General features: G+C 39.2%; 1 protein-coding gene across 4 annotated transcripts in view; it reads left to right on the top strand.

Annotated features, from left to right (window-relative positions):
- ADAMTS3 (ADAM metallopeptidase with thrombospondin type 1 motif 3) overlaps positions 1-22,581 on the top strand; it is a 260,554-nt gene that overhangs the window by 1,315 nt on the left and 236,658 nt on the right. Inside the window, exons 2-3 of one of the 4 annotated variants that reach the window (XM_072775379.1) lie at positions 586-613; positions 19,454-19,860. In XM_072775379.1, the coding sequence (XP_072631480.1) occupies positions 586-613; positions 19,454-19,860 (435 nt within the window). Of the gene's footprint in view, positions 1-585; positions 614-19,453; positions 19,861-20,641; positions 20,777-22,581 lie in introns of those variants that run through there. The other 3 variants (XM_072775382.1, XM_072775380.1, XM_072775381.1) reach the window with 3 other exon arrangements.

Raw genomic sequence — 22,581 nt, 5'->3', positions numbered from 1 at the left:
CGGTGGCCCCGCGGCCCAGCCCCCACCCTCGGAGGCTCCAGGTGAGGCCCGATGCTCGCGGAGGGCCGTGGGACTTGGGGCTCAGAATTGCAGGATTGCTCCGGGAGTTTTTGCAGCTTCCCTGGCCTGCCTGGTCCGGCCATAGGTGGAAAAAGTGCAAGACTGGTTGATGCTTGACCTCGTATCTGATGGATCAGCCCCCCCCCGCCCCCCCCCTCCGCCCCCCATTTGGGTTTCTTTTCACGCATATACACTCAGAGACTGTCTTTGCTGATCCTCACCCAGTCTAGCTGAGTTTTAAAGAGAAGAATATCGAATGTCCGTGTTTACTTTGCAAGCTGCATAAGTACTAAAATCAAAACGAGCAAACAACTCCCGGTTCCAAACTGTTATTGAATTGCTTCATTCTCTTGCCACAAGAACCAACACACCGAGGGAGGGAGGTGCAGCCTCTAGGCACCAATCCCAGTCTCCAGCATCTCCTGACTTAGCTCCTGAAAGGCATTAATGGTAGAAATAAAACGGACAAGGTGATAAGATGAAACCCAGTAACTGTTTCTTTTTACTTTCCCCCCTTCTTTGCAGGCTGGTAATGAAGAAATGGTGCAAATAGGTAAGCCTTGTTCTCAGATGTCGTTCTTATCTCGGTAGAAAGTAGAGAACGAAATAAGCTGATCAAAATATTGTCTCTGACATTTCTCCCGTTTGGTGGTTAAATAAACAATCATTTGTAGTCCAGGAGCATTTCTATTCTTCCTCTTTCTGGAGGAGAGTCCTACTTTCCTCAGGCTGCATTAAAGTGGTATAAAAATTCTGCCATTGGACTTGTCATGCATCAATTTTTTTTTTTTTTTTTTTTTTTTTTTTTTTACTGTCTCTGGACAAGCCCCTGGTAGGTATTTGGACGATGACGTAGAGGTTGGAAGAAAGCATGGAGATAAGTCAAATCAAACCAATTTGTGTAGCATTAGGAGGAGCACCTCTGATTAGAACAGAAGACAAAGTGTAAGAATGCTACAAAGAAGGATAAAACAAAAGGAGATGAAAATTTTTCTCTTAGAATTTTTCGAGCTCTGTATAAGCCCTCTGGTGACTTCTCTTATTCCATCTGCTTCACAATAATTATCAACTAAGGTGCAAGGTACTGCTAGGCATTTTGCAAATAACGTCTCAAACTTCAGTATTACCTGAGGATGTGGGAATTATTCCCATTTTATGGGTGAGAAGACTGAGGCTCAGAGAGTATAAGTGACTTGTAACAGGTCACTCCAAAGTCCATATAATCTTTTTTAGAAGCTGTTTATAGTGATGTATTTGTTCTGAATTCAGAGACTGAAAGTCATCAGGCCAGGAGCCAGGCTTCATTCAAAGTGTTTTTATACACATTTAACTTGGATTACTCTGAAAGATAAATTTTCGTTTTTGGCAGAGTATTAGTCCCCATAAATTCTGTATTTGTCAAGTGATCTTATAAAGTCATCTTGGAGATGAAAAATCTTTTGATCACTGCAAACGTAGTTACCCATCATTGCCCGTGTGCTGTGCATTGGGCATTGTATTCGTTGCTTTGTGCGTCATCTCACTCTCAGAAGCACACATGATGCAGACACACCATTGTGCATATTTCAGATTTGGAGAAAAAGGAGCTTGAGGTTCCACAGCTACCTGCTAGAGCCCATAGTGGGGATCTGGGAGGATTCCATTCTTCTAAACTAATGGAGGGACCCCAAGATTGGGGCCCAGGGATGTCCATATATAGCTGTCTCAGAATATGTCAGAATGCTTCCTTCCTGTACATTGTTTGGCTTTGTTGGCACTCTTCCTCAAGTCTAGACCTCCATAGTGAGAGTAAGGCAAAGGGGAGGACAGTGACTGAGAACTGCATGAAGTGTATAGTGTCTGTGAAGAGACATTCGTTATTTGCAGCTGATAACATTCAGCCATGAATATATATCTTTTTAAAACAAGGATTTAAAAGAAATCCTCAAACAAGCAGAAAAAAAAAAAGCTATCTTTCTTTTTTATTGCTCAAACATTTGATTACTTAAACATCCCAACTTTTCAATATATACATTAGAAGGCTAGAATGGGGCGGTTGGGGGGCTTTTTCCGTTAAGCATCCAAATCTTGATCTCTGCTCAGGTCTCCATCTCTGGGTTATGAGTTCGAGCCCTCCCTGAGCCACACTTGGTGCGGAGCCTACTTAAAAAAAGAAAAAAAAGAAGATTACTCATTCTATCAAAGGAATACAATATAGGCTTTGATTAAATTTTCGGATAGAATCAGCATGTTCTCCTGTAAGAGGTCTTGAGTTAGACTTTGGTCCAGTCCTCATGTGAATATCAATTACTTTAGTCACAGGTTTCTACAGGGAAGGAAGTGATGCAGGGGTGTATAAATTTGGCAGGAGGAAAATGAGTAGCCTTGTGGAAGAAGGGAGCTCAGGGGACTTGTAGGTTGTGTTGCTGGACATTTTCTTGATCCCAAGTTCCTCTTGCTTTATGGGGTTTCTCTCTTTTATTACTGTGATTTTTATTTACCATTTTCACATTGAGTGAAGAGAAGAGCTAAAGATAAAAATAGGTTTGACTCATGAGTCTTGTGATAGTAAAAGTGTAGTTATCATTTGGCTTTGGGTTATAATCATTTATATAGCCCTTAAAAGGGATTTAAACATTTTTTTGAAAGATCTGCTTATAGTAGTGAGATTTCTTTCCCTTGTATCCACATACCAAGGGGTTGCCAACCTGAAGGTTAAAATGCTCTCGCCTACAAATAGTTAAGGAAATTTTTTCCAATAATTAATTTAAAAGTGGTTTTATGTAGCTGCTTGGAGGTGCTATTTGATCAATAGTACAATTACAAAAGATTAATAAGGCTTGTAGAGTTAATTATTTTTATTGGTGTCCAAATTGGCTAGAGAAAAGTCCATGGTCCTAAATAATTTCTGCATAACTTAAGGTCTCAGGAAGAGATAAATTAATGACAAGTCGCAAATTATTAGGAAGCTCAATTTAGAGAAATAATTTCTTTTGAGATATAGTATTCGTGCAGGCTGGTGCATATGAATGTACACCTTACTGATTCTTCACGAAAGGAACACTCTTGTATAACTAGCATCTGGATCAATACAACATTACTGGCAATTGTGCCACCTTCTTAGTACTATCCCCGCATGATAGCTAACCACCCTCTTGACTTCTGACGGGATGGGGTTAATTTTGCCAGTTTTTAAGTGTTTCTTTATTATAAATATAGGCACACAATATGTGCTTAAGAAAACAATAAAAAAAATACTTCTAATATGCTTCAGTCCTCTAGAGCAGGAAGGCTTCTGTTCAGGTAGAGAGAAGGCAGTTGTGGTGAGGGCAGGTTAAGAATACGTATAGGGGTATCACCTACATAGTATGTTAACAGGCCATTGCTTCTTTCTCTCTCTACCCAGTAAAAAAAAATGCTCTCTTGGTATGTGGGAAAGTATGATTCACCCTAGAGAAAATGGGTAAATAGGTTTTGAACTCTGACCTACTTCTCTGCTCCTTTGTCAGCCAAAGAGGAACTACTTATCTACCCACCTATTTACACCCACACATATATGCACTCATACACGTGCACACATACACACATATATACATATAGTACATGTATGCGTGTGCACGCATTGTGTATATATGTGGAAGTGTGTTTCATGAGGTTGTTAACATACTTCTGGGGCATATCAGGGAGTGGTTTCATTCTGACTCAGAGTATGGCCTTGGTAGGATGCCTAGGGTAATTGTGGGCAGCTGGCTGGCTGGCCTGATTGGGTAAGGACTCCTGCTCTGTGACACTTGTGGCTTAGGAAATGATCATAGTTCTGTAGAAATCGGGGAATCTGCAAAAGAATTCTCTAAGCCCTTTGTTTCATAAGCTACCACTTTGATATTGCCGGAGTATCATTAGAGGAAAAATCATTGTGAGGCTTTGCTGAGTTCCCTCGTTCACCCCCTCTCTTGGAATCAGGGCATGTCTATCTTTCTTTGCCCTATTTCTGTTTCCAAGTCTCAAATTACATTCCATTTCATTTCTTAACAAAATAAAGTTGCTAATCTTGTCCTCTTAAATATCCAGTTGACTGAGAAATATTTTTTTTTCATCGTTTGCAGGGATTTATTTGGTTTTCAAAGTTTAGTGTAAGTCACTTCACCTAGTGAATTGCTTATACTAGCATTTCTACAGGTGTAGACCTCATGAGAGCAAACCCTTTGTCTTGATAATTGCTGTATACCCAGTATATAAAATTGGGCTTGGTACCTTGTGGGTCTTCAAATATTTGTTATTCAGTGCATAAATCTAGTAAGCAGGGTACTCTACTGGAACGCACCTGTGTTTGGAATTTTCTTAAATGCTCTTGTTCTGTGCCTCTCTCTAGGTTTAATCAGTCCCCACGAAAAGGAGGATGGTGTCAATGACTATACAATTAATTACTCAGTGTTACCAAGACTCCTTGTAACTTTCTTTTCACTCCACAAAGCTCAGGGACCTTGATTTCTTGGTTTCTTAGACTTTTCTGTTTCTGTTCTGTGAGATTTGGCAACTTGAACTGAATTATGTGCAGGTTTGGAATGGCCACTAAGTTTGCACTGATTTCTACTTGAGATCATTAGGGGAAATAAGATAACCTGAGCTTAAAATCTACCAACCCAGCAGCGAGACTGAAAAGTGTGATTTAAAGGGGTTTAAAGGGATTCTTTATAAAATTTGGAATTTTAGGTACCTCTATGGCCATTGTTCTTTCTTGTACCTAGAGATTATGCAGTTGACTTTACTGATTTAGCTTCCACCCCTCCACTGAACATGATAATGGGTAATATTCAATGCTTTAAGCTTTACAGATGAGGATGTTATTTAGTGTAGGATGTTAATCTACTACCAGCAAATTGTTATTGCTGTTTAGCTGAAATATTTCTTCCCCATACGTTGACTGTTTTTTCTTGCCACTGTACCAAATAACCATAATATTGCTCAGAAATGTTAAGAAATTCCCATGGTCGTTTCTGCTTCCAGGATGATCATCTCTAAGCATTCTTTGCTTGTGGATAGCCAATCCAGATTACCTTGGAAAACCATTAGGGACGATTCCAAATTGCCTGGTAAAATCATGAGTGGTTTCAATATGAAGGATTTGGTTATGCTACTTGGACTGGATATATTGACAGTGATGACTTAGATGGAACTCTACTGTCAGAATTTTGGGAACCTTCTCTTTAGTGTTGCTCCAATAGAGATCAGCTGTTACTCCTAAGCTGTGCTACTTCTATTATTAGAAATTGTTGAATTTTTCTTTTTAATTAGTTTTTTTCTGAATATAGATATTTTACATTGCCCGTTATAATTGTCTTCTTTAGAGTTTTTCTGTATTCCTCAGATTTTTTGACAATCATCTTAAATATCAAACTGTTGTTATAATTTAGCATATTCTTAGTCATCTTTCAGTACACAGATTGTGTAGATTACATGTTTTTGTTTGCTATTTTAGTATAACTTCCCATATCATTACAAAATCCTTATAAACATAATTTTAATCTCATTATCCTGATAAACCATAATTTATGTACTTATTTCCCTAATGATACCTATTTTCTCATGATAATGAATATTGCATAGACAGCTGCCCACTTTTCAAATGACCACTTTAGAAGAGAGCCCTAGAAGCTGATTGCTGCATAAAACCAAATTAATATGATATGTTTCAACAGATGGCTTTTGAAGCAGTTTGTATGATCTGAACTTTTACTAGTGCTATAGGGAGGTGTTAATTTTTAAAAACTTCAGTTTTAAATTAGTTTTGGCTCTGCTCTTCTTAAATCTGAATATAATTTTTAAATATTTGATTATGTGGTCTTTGAAAGATGCAGAGAATTAATTGTTTTTCTAATTACCGAGTACTCAAAGGTATGACCAATGATGAAAACATTTTGTAAATTTTATGAGTACTATGAGAAGATTCATCCACCTCATAGAATTTGAGAGTTATATTATTCTTTAGAATGGATAGTAAAGCATGGGAAGTGTCCTAGTTTAGGAATCTCTGTTCCCACATGTAATTTATCCATCCTAATTTTCCAAATATGTTTATGTGATCTTGCTAACTGTAAATCCTTAGAAGATTTTGTGGTAATGTCAGGCTCTTGTTTATAAAAATGATTGCCACATATTCAGCATGATGAATCTTTATGGAATTTAGAATGAATTGTGAGCAGCATGAAACAGTCTATCATGCTTATGAAGTGACTGATAGAACAAAAATAACATTTAGGAAATTGGTAGGAAGTAAGATGGGATTATATATATGAATCTTCAAATACTGGGATCTTAGATGTTAAATTACATTTTCTACAATTTTTCTTCATATTTAGTATTTATATTTTTATATGTGTAGAGACACACAAATTAAAAGGAATGATTGAAATCATTATTCATGAGTTTGAATTCTTTCTTTTATATGTAAAAATCTCTTTTTTATATATAAAGTCCATTCCTTAATCTAAAACATAACCAGCAAAAAAAAAAAAAAATCAAAAAATCAAAAATAAAAATAAATAAATAAAACATAACCAGCATATCCAGTAGAGGACCTGTTAATATTCATTGCCTTTTTTCCATCAAATGGTCAGGGGCATAGACTGTTTACTCTGTGGTTTGCTACTTTCTAGCTGATGACTTTAACCTCTCAAAGCATCTCTTCTATATGGACATAGGCATACTACTACTACTTACTTCATAGAATTGTAAAATATTCATAAAGTGCTAGCCTATGGGAAGCAAACTAGGATAATATTAGTAGAAATATATTCTAGTCTTGTGCTTTTTTTTAAAATTTCTTCTTCTTTTTTTTTTTTTAGTCTTGTGCTTTTTAAAAAAAAAACACTTTTAATCAGTGAGAGCCACCCCATTCTAATCTGTACATTTTTGGTAGGTCTGCCTACACCATGAGTTTCCAGGAACCTTAATTGACTGTGTCAAGGACTTGTAAACTCTCCAGCCACTCAGTTCACCATGTGACAGCTCTTTGAGAATGCTATTTTCATGTATTATCTTAATGTTGATATCTCAATATAGTATTGCTTAATTCATTGGAATATGATAGTAGAAGGGGGAGTTGGGAAAGGAATGAACAGTGTAAAACAATTATTCCATACAGACTCCATGCCAACTATATTTCATGTATACTGGATGGAATTCTTTCTTATTTTTCACCTTGTTTAATGAAAGTCCTTTCCATTTCTTTTTTTTAAATTTTTTATTTATGATAGTCACACACACACACACACACACACACACACAGAGGCAGAGACACAGGCAGAGGGAGAAGCAGGCTCCATGCACCGGGAGCCCAATGTGGGATTCGATGCCTGGTCTCCAGGACCAAAGGCAGGCGCCAAAACGCTGCGCCACCCAGGGATCCCTCTTTCCATTTCATTGAGAGAAAGATACTGTATTAATCATGACTCTTTTGGATGCAAATAACAGGAACCCAGTTGACAGTGGTTAAGGAAAACAAATTGATCAGGTAATCAAAGGCAGGTATAGCTGAACTGAGGGCTCAGACAATGTTAGAAATCCCTCCCTCTCCTCCCCTGACTCTTTTTTTTTTTTTCCTCATTTTCCTGCGTTGGCTTTATTTCTTTTTTTTTTTTTTTTGGCTTTATTTCTTTATCAAAATATGATTAGTGGCCCTTCAGGTCGTGGCCAAGACTATTGCCAGCATCTCTACGCCTCCATTCTACCTTTCATCCCACTGGACAGAGCACTTGCTTTTTGACAACTCCAGCAAAAGTTCCTGGTGGGGCTTTTATTGGCTACTTGACTTGAGTCATGAGCTTATCCTTGAAACATTTACTATGGTCAGGGGATATAGTGCTCTGATTGGCTTGGATTAAGATATTTTCACTCTTGACTTATAGGGACTGAGAATGGAAGGTAGGATGGTTACCCTGAGAGAAAACTGGGGTGCAATCAAATAAAAAGGAGTGTGGATGCTGGGGAGCACACTTGTAATAATGCCATGGGATGAGGGCTTCCCAGCATACTGCATGGGGACTGGCAGCTGTGGTAGGTGGGATAATGGTCCTCCCAGAGATGTCTGCATCTGAATTCCTGGCACTCCTGAATATGTTATGTTCCATGGCCAAGAGGAGTTAAGTTTGCAGATTGGAATTAAAGTTGCTAATCAGTTGGCCTTTAAATAGGGAAATTATCCTGGATTTTCTGGGTCTGTCTTTATAAATGGAAGAAGGAGACAAAAAGACAAAACTAGAGAGAGAGTGGCATAAGAAAGAACTTGGTCTGATGTTTCTGGCTTTGAAGATGAAAGAAGGGACCCGTGAGCCAGGGAATACAGATGGCCTCGGGAGGTTGGAAAAGTCAAGGAAATAGATTATTCCTAGAGCTTCTTGAACAAATGCAACCCTGCTGACACCTTGATTTTAGACCCATGTGACCTACCTCAGACTTCTGGCCTCCAGAACTATAGGATAATAAGTATGCATTGTTTTAGATCGCCAAGCTTGTGGCGATTTGTTACAGCAGCAATAGGAAGCTAATACAGTGGCCTGATGGACTGTCCCAGTTTCCCATACTTTTGTCATTCTGTGAGCCAGACTATTTTAGATTTGGAAAATATAATCACCACAAGTAGGTTTCAGTGAAAACCTTTAAAAACACTGTTCACATGTCTTTTTTTTTTATTTTATTTTATTTTTTTTATTTTTATTTTTATTTTTTTTGTTCACATATCTTATCTGTCATATTTTCCTCAGCCTTTGGTCCTGGGGGATAAATGCTTGTTTTCCTGGCTTTAAATTCTAGGTTCAATATTAGTCTTTAAAAGTATTATCTGTCAAAAAAATTGTACAATGTATGAGAAATATTAATTTATAGAATGTCTAATACAGCTCTTGAGTCTGTAAAACTTCCAGTGATGATAAATGTAACCATTAGACGTACTTCTTTAAAAACTAAGATTGGAATGTTAACATTTGGCATTGGGACCCCATGTAACAAAACAAAACAAAAAAACAAAACAAAACAAAACAAACTTCTCTACTTGCTATTCTGTTATTGATCATTTGATCATTTTAAGATGTAGCAAACAAACAAAAAAAATACTTGGATATTTTTCTTCTTTTTTTTTTCTTGAAAGATCTCTTACCTGATTTCATGTTCTGGAACACTAAAGAATGTGCTATTTTTTCCTAAGTGACTCTCTTGAACGTAAACATTGTGCAATGGCAACAAATATTTATGAAAAAAACAGATTTTAAAAAATGAGAAGAATTTTTAGGCTCATGACTATTTGTTCTTTCTTAACGAGTTAAGAAAAGAAGGGGGTTTTTCTTTTTTCTCCAAGAGCTTGATGAAAAATCGAATCTTTGACTGTGAGAGTAGGTTTGCAACTAAAATAAAAGACTTCAGGGAGGTTGTTCTCTGCCTTGTGATGATAAGAGCCTAGAGGAGATGAAGTGGAGAGAAAAGCATTTGGCTGTGTTCAGGAGTTCAGCATGTGTCACAACTCACTTTTAATTGCCTTTCAGTGAAGATGTGTCTGCTTCTCCGTTTGTGTTTGCAGCCTTGGGAAGCCCTTCAGTGTGTGGTGTCCTCTTTAACGTCCACTCGTCACCCTGCTCACATTTTTTCCTGGAGCAGCTGGCTCCTGTCATTTCTGATGAAAGTCATTCTCCTACCCTTAGCCGAGGATTTGGAAATGTTGTTGTTGGAGCTGCTTCTTTAGCAGATTTTGAAAGTGCTTATTCGATTTCATTCTTGTGGCCAGATTGTTGCATACTGAGAATTTGTACCTGAAAAAGGAAATTGCCTGTGTAAACTGTCTCTTTATAGTAATCAACCAGTTCTTGGGAGAGAATCCCAGTGTTTGGGTGGGGTGACAGGGTCTGGGTTGTTAACAGCTAGCCTGGATTTCAGGCCTACTGTTGACAGGGAACGTAAGATCCCTTCTGAGGGATCTTAGGATCAGAAACACAGAGTGGGGTGGGAGTGGAGATGGGAGAGGCCTGAGAGGGGCTGGGATGTGGAAAGAATTGGAAGCCAACTTCCATCTTCCGTAGCTCTAGCTAGATGGGGATGGTCACGGTGCTAACAACATCAGCTAATTTTTCCTTTATTACGTTGTTACTAGCTGGACTAAGTCTTTTATGTGCCTTACCCTGTTTGAGCCCATTATCCTCATTTTACAGACAGCTTCTCTCTGAGCCTTAATTTTCGTAATTTGCTTACAGAGGTCATAATATGCATCAGCTTGGAATCAGAATTTAAATGCAGTATTTTCCGACTCCAGACCTTTAGTTTTCAACCATTGCACCCTTCCTCCTCCCTTCTTTGCTTGGGAACTCAAACCATATGCCTCAATTACAAGTATTTCACTATTTAGTGTGCCAGGAGTAGCTCCGGGCTTAATTAGATCAACTAAAGATTGCTGTGATATGTGTGAGCTTTGTACAGTAGTCATTTGGGGTCTTAGTAATGTTGATTATACTACTGAATGCTTTTGTTCTCTTACTGTCCTATAGTGTGGTCTTTGTAATGTGCTGGGGACATCTAATAACCTCTAGGAGATATTTGGGTATCATTGCACAATATATTAGACAGATACCAAGTTAGCCTGTCCCCAGTCGTGAGCTTCTGAGACGGAATGCATGAAGGAATTAAGATGATCCCAGAGCATGGGCCACAGTGGCGTACTGTGAAAGCACTCCTTCTCAAGAATCTCCACTTCCAAAAATTGCCATTGATTTTTTTCCCCCCAAAGAATATTGTATGCTGGGGACACTTAAACATAGTTACGATAACACACCTCCACCCCAAAGAGCTTAAAATCTCTGAAAGGACAAGCAAAATCATATAACTTTTCTCCAATAGAGATTTTTATGACTTTTATACAGGTAATGCATGACAATGAGATCTAAGAAGCTTAGTCCAGCAGGTCTGTACTCCTGGACAAGATAGCAGGGAAGATTTCTTGGGAGAGATGGGGTTTGACATAGGCCCTGGAGGCCAGGTTGGATTTGTATAGCTGGAGAGAAAGCAGCAGCCTTTCCCTAAGCCTGAATAGCAGAGCAGGATTTTAAGAACAGGCATGATTAAGTTGGGTCTAGTGAGCCCATTAGAATCTCAATAGACCAATACAGGAGATGATGTTGCAAAGAAGTTAAGCACAGAGGGCCTTAAATGACAGTTCGGTTTTGATTTGGGTTCAGTTAACTAGTCTTTGAATTTCAATTTTTTATTTGTGAAGTGAGGGGATTTGATTAGTAGAGATCTTTAAAGCAATTTTCATGTCCAACATGGAAGAAAAGCTATTTTCTGTATCTATTATATCCTGAAGTAATGATGAGCCATTGTAACTATTCAGAGAGACTAGCCTAGTAATATTAATACCTAATGTTTACTGAGCCCTTCCTATGTGCCAAATAGTGTCTAAGCACTTTGCATTAGGCCAGTTAATTTTTACAAGTCTATGAATTAAATACGATTAACCTCATTTTTACAGATGAGTACTGAAGTGGAAGCTGTAAGTGACCAAAATCACAAAGGTAGTAAGCGGCAGAATTTAGACATTTACATGTGGGACTGTAAAACAACTTTCCTGGCAGTGATTCAGATAGTGTTTTGGTACAATTTATACAAAATTTGGCAGTGACAAATTATGTTGGGGAGTTTGGACTTGACACTTTGGGGTTTGCAGTGTATGGTGACAAGGAGGCAATTGGAAGAAATGGGATTCGTTTGACAAATTTCTAAGGAGAAATCAGTAGGACCTGAAAATATTAAATGGGGGGAAAAGTTGATGTGAAGCCAGTTTTCTAGCCTGGAGGTTTGGGAGAATCAGCACATCAGGAACAGAGATAGTAAAGTCAGAAAGGCAAGCTGAATATTTAGGTGAAAATGAGAAGTTTGGTTTAGATATTTTAGGGGTGAAGAGAAGATATGACACATTATCCTAGGCAGAGAACTGATCTGTTCAAGTCTCAGCATGGGGGGAAGTTTCTCTTTTTCTTTTAACCTGTATTTACTGAGGACCTATTATGTACATGTGCACAGTCATGTGTAAAAGGGGCTAAAGTCTCAGAAATGATTAAAATTTTGAAAAGATTAGAAAATTCTAACATGGTTGATATTAAAGTGGAAAGTCTGGTCAGCTTAAGGGCTTGTAAGTAAATGGAAACATAGAACAGTGCCTCCTCAAATACTTTGATGGAGGTTCTGTTTATTTTTTAAATTTTTATTTATTTTTACGATTTTATTTAGTTATTCATGAAAGACACACAGAGAGGCAGAGACACAGGCAGAGGGAGAAGCAGGCTCCATGCAGGGAGCCTGCTGCAAGACTTGATCCCAGGACCCCAGGATCATGACCTGAGCCAAAGGCATCTGGCTTTGCTCAACCACTGAGCCACCCAGCTGCCCCAGTGCAGGTTATGTTTAATATTAGTGTGTGTGTATACATTTGTATACACGTATCTCACACACACACACACACACACACACACACACACACAAGAAAGTGTCTCTTCGATTTAGCACAAAGAGGAAGAGGCATTAAGTTAAACTCTCAAATGAGGAATTCAGAGAATTCTCTGACAAGGAGAATTGTTAGTGTTATAATTAGTCATCCACTGGAGATACTACAATGCTTTTTTCATAAGGGTAGTTTGAGTTTCTGAGGAAATCCTGAATGCAAACATACCCTGCTCACTTGCTTGAAGGAACACGTTAGAGATAGATATAAAGATGTAATAAAGATATCTTTTACAAACAAGGCTGGGGGGAAACAGGAGCTTCCCACTTTGATAGGATGTGCACACCCCAGCCAGGGTGTGTCAGGCCCCACTGGTAGGGCAGGGCTTGCTGCTGGTGACATGGAAGACAACATGTGCTCCTTTTTAGGATCCTTCCCAGGAAGAAGAATGAGGAGGGAGGCACCGAGCTTTGCAAACTTCTTGTCTTTCCCAGACTTACCAATCACAGACATCACTCTTCTTTACCTGGTGAAGGGTGAGAGAAGAGATGGAGAGGCTCAGGATAGTCAGAGAAAAATCTTTCTTCACAGAGAGCAAGAGCAGGTTAAAGGCACTCCACGTCTAACTTAAAAAAAAAAATCATTACTGGAGATGCCTTCATTGTAAGAAAGAGGCAACGATTAGATGATTTTCAAGGTCTCTTATTTTTGACCTGTGTACATATTCTATGGATATCTAAAGGGATTGCCTAATGGGACTGATTTCCTGCTGCTTGCTTCTAAGTACAAGGGGCTCTGGGTCTGCATTCTAGGAGAGGTATTTGAATGACTAGATCTACTTTCTGGTTCTCAGTAGCTTAAATATAAGATCTGGATAGAATGGAATGTTTGATTTACTGGCCGGAAAGAGCTGTAAGAAGTAGAAATATTTGCCAACAAAATTCTGGCTGTAGAGATATATGACACCTTGTGTAGTTGGCTGTCCTTGATTGCTTGGTGATAAATTGCTATTTGGGGAAAAATAGTACATTCTAATTTTAGATATACCCTCAGGCTCAAACTGCTCCCATTCATTCACTCATTCATTCATTCATTCATTCATTCACAGGTATTCATTTAGTGACTTCAGGTTCTATTTTAGGCATTAGAGAATAGTAATAAAGAGGACAGGTAAAAATCTGTGCCTTCATGGAGCTCATATGCTACTGAGAGAAACAATAATTAAGTAAACAGAAGTACAATTTATAGTATACCAGAGAGTGACAGGTTTTGTGGGGAAAAGTAAAATGGGGAAAAGGGCTAGAGAGTGATGAGATGGATACTGGTCAAGACACACCTCATGGAGAGGGTCACATTAAAATAAAGACCTGTGTGGCTCAGTGGTTGAGCCTTAGGCTCAGAGAGTGATCCCAGGGTCCTAGGTTCGAGTCCTGCATGCAGGGAGCCTGCTTCTCTCTATGCCTGTGTCTCTGCCTCTCTGTGTCTCTCATGAATACATAAATAAAATCTTAAGAAAAAAAAAAAGAACAAAAACCTGAAGGAATTGAGGTGGGAGATCCCAGAGGAAAGCAAGCACAGTGACCTTGAAATGTGAGAATTCTCAGTGCCAGCCTATTGGAGTGAGCAAACCCATTTTATTCTGGAATGGGTTTTGAGAAGAGTGACTTGACCTGCCACCTTAATTCTCCTGCTCTATTTTGAAGATAATTTATAAAGGGGAGGAGCAGAAGCAAGGAGAACAGGTGTGGGACTCATTCAAAGCTGAACCAGTGGCTTAGACACGGGTAGTAACTGGGCTGGTGATGAGCTGCGGTCACTGTTTGGAGACATCTTGAAGGCTGAGTCAATAGAATTTGCTGAAAGATTTGATTCGTGATGTGACAAGAGTTAGTTTAGTCAGGTTTTTGGTCCAAGTAGCTAGGAGGATAGGGTTGTCAATTACTGACTTGGGAGCAGGGAGATAGGAAGTTTACTTCTGGAAATGTGGAGCTGGAGGCTTAGGGAATGTCCATATGGAGAAGGCAATGGAGTTGACAAGAGAGGAGCTCACAGATAAAGCTGGGGCTGTAGGTTAATGATTGTGAAGCCCCCCAAACTCATGGGATGGGAAGAACTTACCATGCGGGGTGGGTAGATGCAGAAGAGAGGAGTCAGTCCCTGGACCAGGTCCTGTGGCACTGCGGTATATACAAGTCATGGAAATCAAGCGGTGTAAGGAAGGAGAATGAGGAGGGGAGAGCACCGAGGAAAGGGGAGAACCAGAAGAAAAAGATATCCTGGAGGCTAAATAAAGAACATATTGCAACAAGGAAAGGGAAATAAGCTGTGTCAGAATCTGCTGATACAGCAAGTAGAGAGTCTTGACCATTCCTGGGGTCACTAGTGACTTCAAGAGCTTGAATGGGTCGGGTTCAAGAAAGAACAAGGATGGAAAGAGAGGAATAGGACACATCTAGTCAGTCTTTTGGAGCATTTTGCTATAAAGGGTAGCGAAGTGATGGGGTCTCAGTTCGAGCGGGATGTGGCATCATGAGAGTTTTTACCAAAGATGGGAGATGGGATGACAGCTTATTTATTTGCTGATGGGAATGATCTAATGATGTGGAGAAACTGATAAGGAAAGAAGAGAGGCCAGTTGCAGAAACCGTTCTTGCAAAGGCGAGGGGGACTAGGGTATGGGGCTCATGTGGTGGGTTTGCTCCTCGGTGAGATGAGGCAGCTTGTCCGAGGCGCCTGGAGGGATGCAGCATGCATGCACAGACACCAGCCAGTTGTGGAGGGTTAACTACATCGGAGTCCTGCTCGGGGACTTAGGGACTGCAGTGTGGCTTTATCGTGGCTCTAGCCATTTGCGCTTGTAGAATTTATGGCCCACAAAAACCTTTACATACCAGCTGCTGTGGCCCTTCAGCCACCTCTGCTGACAGTCGCATCGTTTCCCATTTTAAAATTGCAACGGGCGATATGTTAATGAGTAGCTAACTTACCTTTAAGTTTTCAGTAGGTAGGATTTATTGCATCCTCTGCATAATCTCATTTAAACCTTGCACTAAACCCATGAAGTTGGAAGTATTACTAGCCTCCAGGTAACACTTGAGGATGCTGAGCCTAAGAGAAACCAAAGAACATGTCCAGGGTGATGCACTGACTTCGCTTACTGCTCTCGGATTCTGTAGGTAGTTCCTTCCTCATCCCTAGGCTGTCCCACTTTGGGGAAATATTTGGCCCTGTGGGGTGTGTGATATCTGAATATGGTGTGTTAACACTGGAGTTTAATTTGCTTATATGATTGTAATCTTAGATGAAAATACTTTTGATAGCTTTGAGGCTTCCCTACCGTCCCCTTGCACCCCCCCCCCCTTTTTCCCTCAAAGACAGAGAACTTAAGAGCCTTTTAGAGAAGGTTTTGAAACTACACTGGAGGAATAATTGCTTGGCTGGCTGCGGTGGACTGAACGTCGTCATTCCTGTGGTAGGTGTCCTTTATAAGTCAGCTCTTAAATTAGAAATTGACAGCAAGATGTTTCATCTATTCCAAAGTGAATATGAGCATAGGAGCATGGTCTTCAGTGTCAAAATGATCAAAATTGAAATTTTCCTTTGGCTTCTTGCTTGCTCTGTGTCAGGCTTCTAGGCCTGCTTTTTCATTTCTTTCTTTCTTTTTTTTTTTTTTAAGATTTTATTTTTATTAATTCATGAGAGACACAGAGAGAGGCAGAGACATAGGCTGAGGAAGAAGCAGGCTCCCCACAGGGAGCCTGATGTGGGACTCAACCCCAGGACCCAGGACCACGCACGACCTGAGCCAAAGGCAGACGCTCAACCACTGAGCCACCCAGGTGTCCCTAGTCCTGCTTTTTCATTTGTAAACTATGGATAATACCCGCCTGCTGTGATTGCTGTGAGAATTAGAGATGGTATATTCTTTTTTTTTTAATTTAAATTCAGTTTGCCAGCATGTAGTATAACACTCAGTGCCCATCACATCACATGCCCTCCTTAGCGCCTGTCACCCAGTTATACTGTTCCCTTACCCTCCTCCCCTTCTGTAACCCTCAGTTTGTTTCCTAGAGTTAAGAGTCCTTCATGGCTTGTCTTTCTCTCTGATTTTCCCCATTCAGTGTCTCCTACTTCCCTTATGGTCCCTTGCACTATTTCTCATATTCCACAGAGATGGTATATTCTTGAACCCAAAGCACAGTGCCCAGAATTTATCCTGCCTGGAAATGGTAGGTGACCTGGTGGCTCCTTTGTCATTTCTGCTAACTACTATCCAAGGGGATGGTAGCCTGAGGGGCTACTAAGTGCATCTTTTTTCCCTTGATTACAATAATTGCCGACTGGAAAATTATTCTTTCCGGGTTTAATTTCAACAGTATGTCTTTTGTGCACATTTTAGGAATGATTTATTATTTAGCATCAGAGAAGACACAGCTCTATGTGCCATGTTTATTTATTTATTTTTTAAAGATTTTATTTATTTATTCATGAGAGACAGAGAGAGAGACAGAGAGAGAGAGGGGCAGAGACACAGGCAGAGGGAGGAGCAGGCTCCATGCAGGGAGTCTGATGTGGGACTCGATCCCGGGACTCCAGGATCATGCCCTGGGCTGAAGGCAGGCGCTAAACTGCTGAGCCACCCAGGGATCCCTGCCATGTTTATTCTGAATAAAAATGCAGAGCTTACTGTCTGACAGTGTGAAAATGGAACAGTCCCAGAGAATCCAGGATGCATGGTTTGCTGTGAGCATGAGGCTTTGGGTGTCCTTTTGGGTGTGGAGGAAGGAGCCTCCTTGCATTCTTCCTAAATTTTCTAATTCTCTAATTGCTTAATCCAGGCATTAGTATATTGTCTAGATTTTGGTGATGCGAATCTCCTTCAGCGGAGATGGGAAATCTCCTTCCCTTGAATCAGTAAACGAATGGTTAAATAGAGTTACAAGTGGGATTACTAGTGCAGCCAGAAGGTCCTTGGACCTCAGGTAGTGCATCCTGTAAGTTAGTGTGTAGCAGCATAGACAATGCAGAAGTTCTCTAGTTACCTGCATTGCTGACTTGATACATGTTAAGCAAATCCTACTGACAAGAGACCCTGGCATATGTAAAATCTTGTGTTAGATGATACTGGAAATACCAAGCTGAATGGGGGAGTTTCTTGTCCTTAAGGAATTTATACTTAATTTGGGATAGCCTTTGACACTCCACATGAAGAGCCTGACTCATCCCTTACTGTGGATTCCTTCCTCTCCATCACTCTGCTCCTGCAACACTCAAATTCATTCCTAAAGTTTCCAGTTCTTTCTATAAACCAGAATTTACAGAAGTATTCCCCATGGATTTGGCTGTAAGAGAGACCACATCTTTGTGTCCATGGTTATGCTGATGCCTAGTGTAGGTCCTTGACTACAGGCAGGGACTGTGCTGCTGTTCCTCCGAGTGTTGGAGGTGGCCTTCACTTTACTCTGTGATAGTACAATCCTCACTCCTCCTCCCAGTAAATATTTACAGCAGTATTATTTGATCTGTGTATTTAATAAAGAAGGGTATTTTGTTTAAATACGTTGGCCATTCTGAATGGCATAGTGATAACCAACATGCACTCAAAGAATTTTCAAGGCATTATAAAATGCCTTCTGGTACTTTATACACTATTTGAAGGATTTAAAAAGCAGGAAAATAATGAAAATATTCTATAAGATCATGGATTGTAGGCTCATTTATGAGTCTTATGCTTTCATTTATTGGATCACATACATGTGATTGTGCTAGGTGAGAAGTATTCGTGGATCATAGAATTTTTTTTTTCAGGGTTCTTTAACATACTGCAGGACTAGTCTTAGGCTAGAATCATGAAGGTGGGGGACTTTTAAATTCTGTTACCGGATTTTGCTCGTCTTCTTTTCTCATCCTTGTCCTCATTTCCTTATCCAGGATCCATTATCTTGCTTCAAAATCATTTCTAGTAAGGGATAAATGGTTTATTCAATGCGTTATCTTTCCCAAGGGTGTTTGCATGTTGGCAGACATAATACATTTGGCTAAACTAGGAGAATTAATTGTGAAATTGAGTTTAATATGTAGCTAGCCACCCATGATGTAAGGTGGACTCCAAATACATTCATATTAAAATGAGTTATGTGTCCCATGAAAGGAATTCAGTTCAAAATGGCAATGCCATTTGCTCTTGACTGACCAGCATCTGCATATTTAATTTATAAATTATGATTTCTACTTACCCATTCTCCTCATTTTCTGATAGTGATCTGTGATTTATGAGGTGGAAGAATGTATGTATGGGCTTTGGAGTATGACTTGGACTCATCCCTGAGCTTTACAGTTACTTGAACTTGGGCACATACTTCCTGAATTTCAGTTTGCTCACGCTTGAAGTGTGATTGTTAGGTTTGTTATGATAGAAAAATTGTGTATAAACTACAGCGCTATGAACTAAGTGTATTAAATAACAGGCCATGGTAAATCCAACATAAAGTAGCTGTTGTAATTGGCAGAAACTCTAGGATTTTTACAGGGAAAAAGTAAAATAAAAAGATTTCTTCTACATAATAGCAAAAGCTTTGTTAAAAACTTGTAGCAGGTGTCAGTTATGCCAATAATAAATTAATTGGGAGCATGTCTTGATTATAAGTAAGCCAGATATCGTTTATGGACACTTATTATATTCATGCTCTCAAACATATAAATGAGATACGAATATTCACATTGTGATACAGTTTTTTAAAAAATGATTCATTGAACCCATAGTTACCTAAGTATAGTTGAGAAATGACTTGAGTTCTCAAAATTTCATGCTTATGAGATAGTTCAGGAATATATTTATTATGCAAGTTGAGGTACAGTCTTGTGAGGTGCCTGTGTTATGTCCTCCTGTGTTCTCTTGTCACACAGGGTTCTACAATTCTATTTTTCACCCCACAGATTTACCAATAAAGGGACAGAGTGAGTATGAGCTGGTGACTCCAGTCAGCACAAATTTTGAAGGACACTATCTCTCCCATATTCTTTCTGCAAATCACAAAAAGAGGTCACCGAGGGACGTGTCTTCCAACTCTGAGCAATTGTTCTTTAACATCACAGCATTTGGAAGAGATTTTCATCTGCGACTAAGGCCCAACACTCAGCTAGTAGCTCCTGGGGCTGTTGTGGAATGGCACGAGACATCTCTAGTGCCTGAGAATACAACTGACCCCATTAATGATCATCAAGCAGGAAGTGCTTCAGAAAGAATCTGGAAAACAGAGCCTTTGCAGACTAACTGTGCTTATGTTGGTGACATCATGGACATTCCAGGAACCTCTGTTGCCATTAGCAACTGTGATGGTCTGGTAAGACTCCCTTTTGTGTGTATGTGTTTGCAGGTGTTTGGGAGCGTAGCATGGCTCCAGCGTGGTTTGGAAGGTAGAGGTGGAAAGGAAGCCGTACTATTATATTTTAAGTTCAGGAAGGAGCTTGAGAAAGCATTTTACTCTCAAAGATGTGTGCTTTGGCTTAATTTTGCCATGAGGACAGCATTTTCCAAGAAGCAAAAGATACCTATTGTAGCACTTTTGCTTATATTTTCACGAGTGTTACATTGGGTAATTTTATTTCCTTATTTCTTTCAAAGCATTCTGAAAATTTTCTAAAGAAATGTAGATTCCTCCAAAATGATAGTATTTCACTTCTTATGTGGAAACTTTGGATATCTTCGTAAAGAAGGTATTTTAATGCATTCCTTTGCTTCCCCACAGAATGCTAAAATGGGAAATGAGCAGATCCTTTGTCAGAATTTGTTCAAATAGCATTACTTTACAAACATGAGATGTAGTTCTCTCTGCATCATGGCTTTGATTTAGTTTTTTCTTTATTCTCAACTAAAATACCCATATATATTGCTCTTTAGTTTTGTTATTGAGGCCAATAGTAACTGACCTTTCTTTACCCACTCTGCAGATGTGAAGTATTTTTATTTGCTTTGTATCTTCAGATGTTATTTGAAAAGTGTGTCAGTGTTTATGCCTCTTCCATCCACAGTTGACTCCAAGTCTTTGTTCAAAAAATCAACCATTTTTCTTTCTATGGTTGCCAGGCTGCTGTTTCTTGGGAGTTCAGAGCTATTCCCTTTGTTTTGTCACTCTTCTGGGAGTTCTCAAAATATTCCTTATGTTCCTGCTTATAATTATTCTACCTTAGCTGGTCCTCCAACAATACCATGAATTTTTTGCTATTGTTCCTTCTATTCATAGGCCCAACCCAGAGGAGGTATGATACATATGTTTTACTTTTACTGAATGCTGGTGAGGTAATTGTTTTAGGCTTTATTTTTGCAGTCTTGTATTGCCTCTTGATGTCCTGTAGGGTTTTAAAAGACAGCACAGAAAGCTGAACAGAGCACATGTAGCAGGTCCCGAGTGTTCAAGTTGGACTCCATTAGATTAGGATCTATACGCTTGCATTTGGTGCTAGACCATATTCTGGGATTTGAAGGCATAAGGAATCGCTCAAATTCTTCTCATTCTATACAAAGGTTGGATAGATGTGAATTAATTAAGTCATTGAATAGGAAATAAAAAAGACAGTACTTTCTGGAAGATAAAGTTTAAAATATTCATTGAGAGAGCTTGATTCAGTATTACCAAGATAGAAAAGAACATAAATCAAATAAAGGGTATTGTTTTATAATACATTTAAATATATTGAGTATAAAACTTAAGTCACTATTATTTTTTAGTTTTATAGCATAAAAATTATGTACTTTCTATCTCTTCCATTAATATTTGAAATGTGGGATATTGGCTAGAAAATCAGTTTGAGGAAGATAAAAGGCAAGAAACTTATTTTAATGCATCATCACAGTGATTTTTACACCTTACCTAGCAATCAGTATTTTTCTTTCTGTACATGTCAAATTATCTGATCATAGATACAAGAACTCTGGGGCTATAGTAAGTTGTTATAAGGAAGAGGAAAATAGATATAAAGTCTGAATGAATGTTAATTATTAGGATTCTTTAATTTCTTATTTTTAAGATATGGTGTTAGCATCATGTGTCAATTGATATCGAGTATGTACGTATACTACACTACCACTGCACCCTACAAGTTTTCATTTGTTCCAGGCTTTGATCCATTAATTGATTAATTAAACGATATTTGTAGGAACTAGTAATGGACCAAGTTCTGTGCTAGGCACTGTGAAGTGGTGGAAGGAGTAGTGGTAACCATCCTCATGCAGCTCCAAGATGTTAAATTTGCCATAGATTTAAGTGTCAAAATATCTGGCTTGTGTATATGTATGTTAGAATCATGTTTAACTTGGAAAATTGGTAGTTAAGGGAAATATGTTTTGGAGATATGAATAGGACAGAGTTTTGAACCAGACATAAGTGACTGAGGCCTTCAGCTCCATCTGGGAAAATGGTAGGTTTGGCTTGTAGAGAAGGCAGTGCCGACTCTGTGGGTATGCGAAATGAAGCCTTTTTTAGAGTTTCAAGCTCACAGCAGGCATGTGCCAGGAGGAAGAGTGAAGATGATGGCAGGAAGAGCAGCAGCAAGCAGGGTTATGGGGAGCAAATCAACGAATTAGAGGAATAAACTGGGACTACTTTGCTAAGCTGGGAACAAATTCTTAGAATTGCAGAATTGCATTGAATGGGATAAATCCTTAAACAGATGAAGTGGGAAGTTTAATTGAAGGAAATGTAAATAAACTTGGCCGATTTGCTGATTACTAAGCCCCCTTTTCCCTTTAACTGGCTAGCTATATAGGGATTTAGGCTTGACCTTCTCGATCTTAGAAATGGAAGCAGGGACACTGAGATAACATAGATGCCCGAGGATTACCCTGATGGGCTCAAGCCGTTGCTCTAGAAGGGCTCTGGGATAATAATCAAATCCAAGTAGGTCTAGTAGAAAGTACAGCCTCTTTTGGCCTAAAGATACCAATGGAAAAATATCTGCCTAGCAAGTATGTAGTTAAATTTCCTGCTATGGAAGACAATGTCATTGAAGCTGTACCTGGATGGGAAGTCTAACCCTTTGGTTACATCAGTTTTGGATGGTTTTCC

The sequence above is a fragment of the Canis lupus genome, chromosome 14 (genome assembly GCF_048164855.1).
Source record: "Canis lupus baileyi chromosome 14, mCanLup2.hap1, whole genome shotgun sequence".
In the NCBI taxonomy this organism is placed as follows: Eukaryota; Metazoa; Chordata; class Mammalia; order Carnivora; family Canidae; genus Canis; species Canis lupus.
Note: the sequence above shows the minus strand (reverse complement) of the source record. Positions and strands in the feature narration are given on the sequence as shown.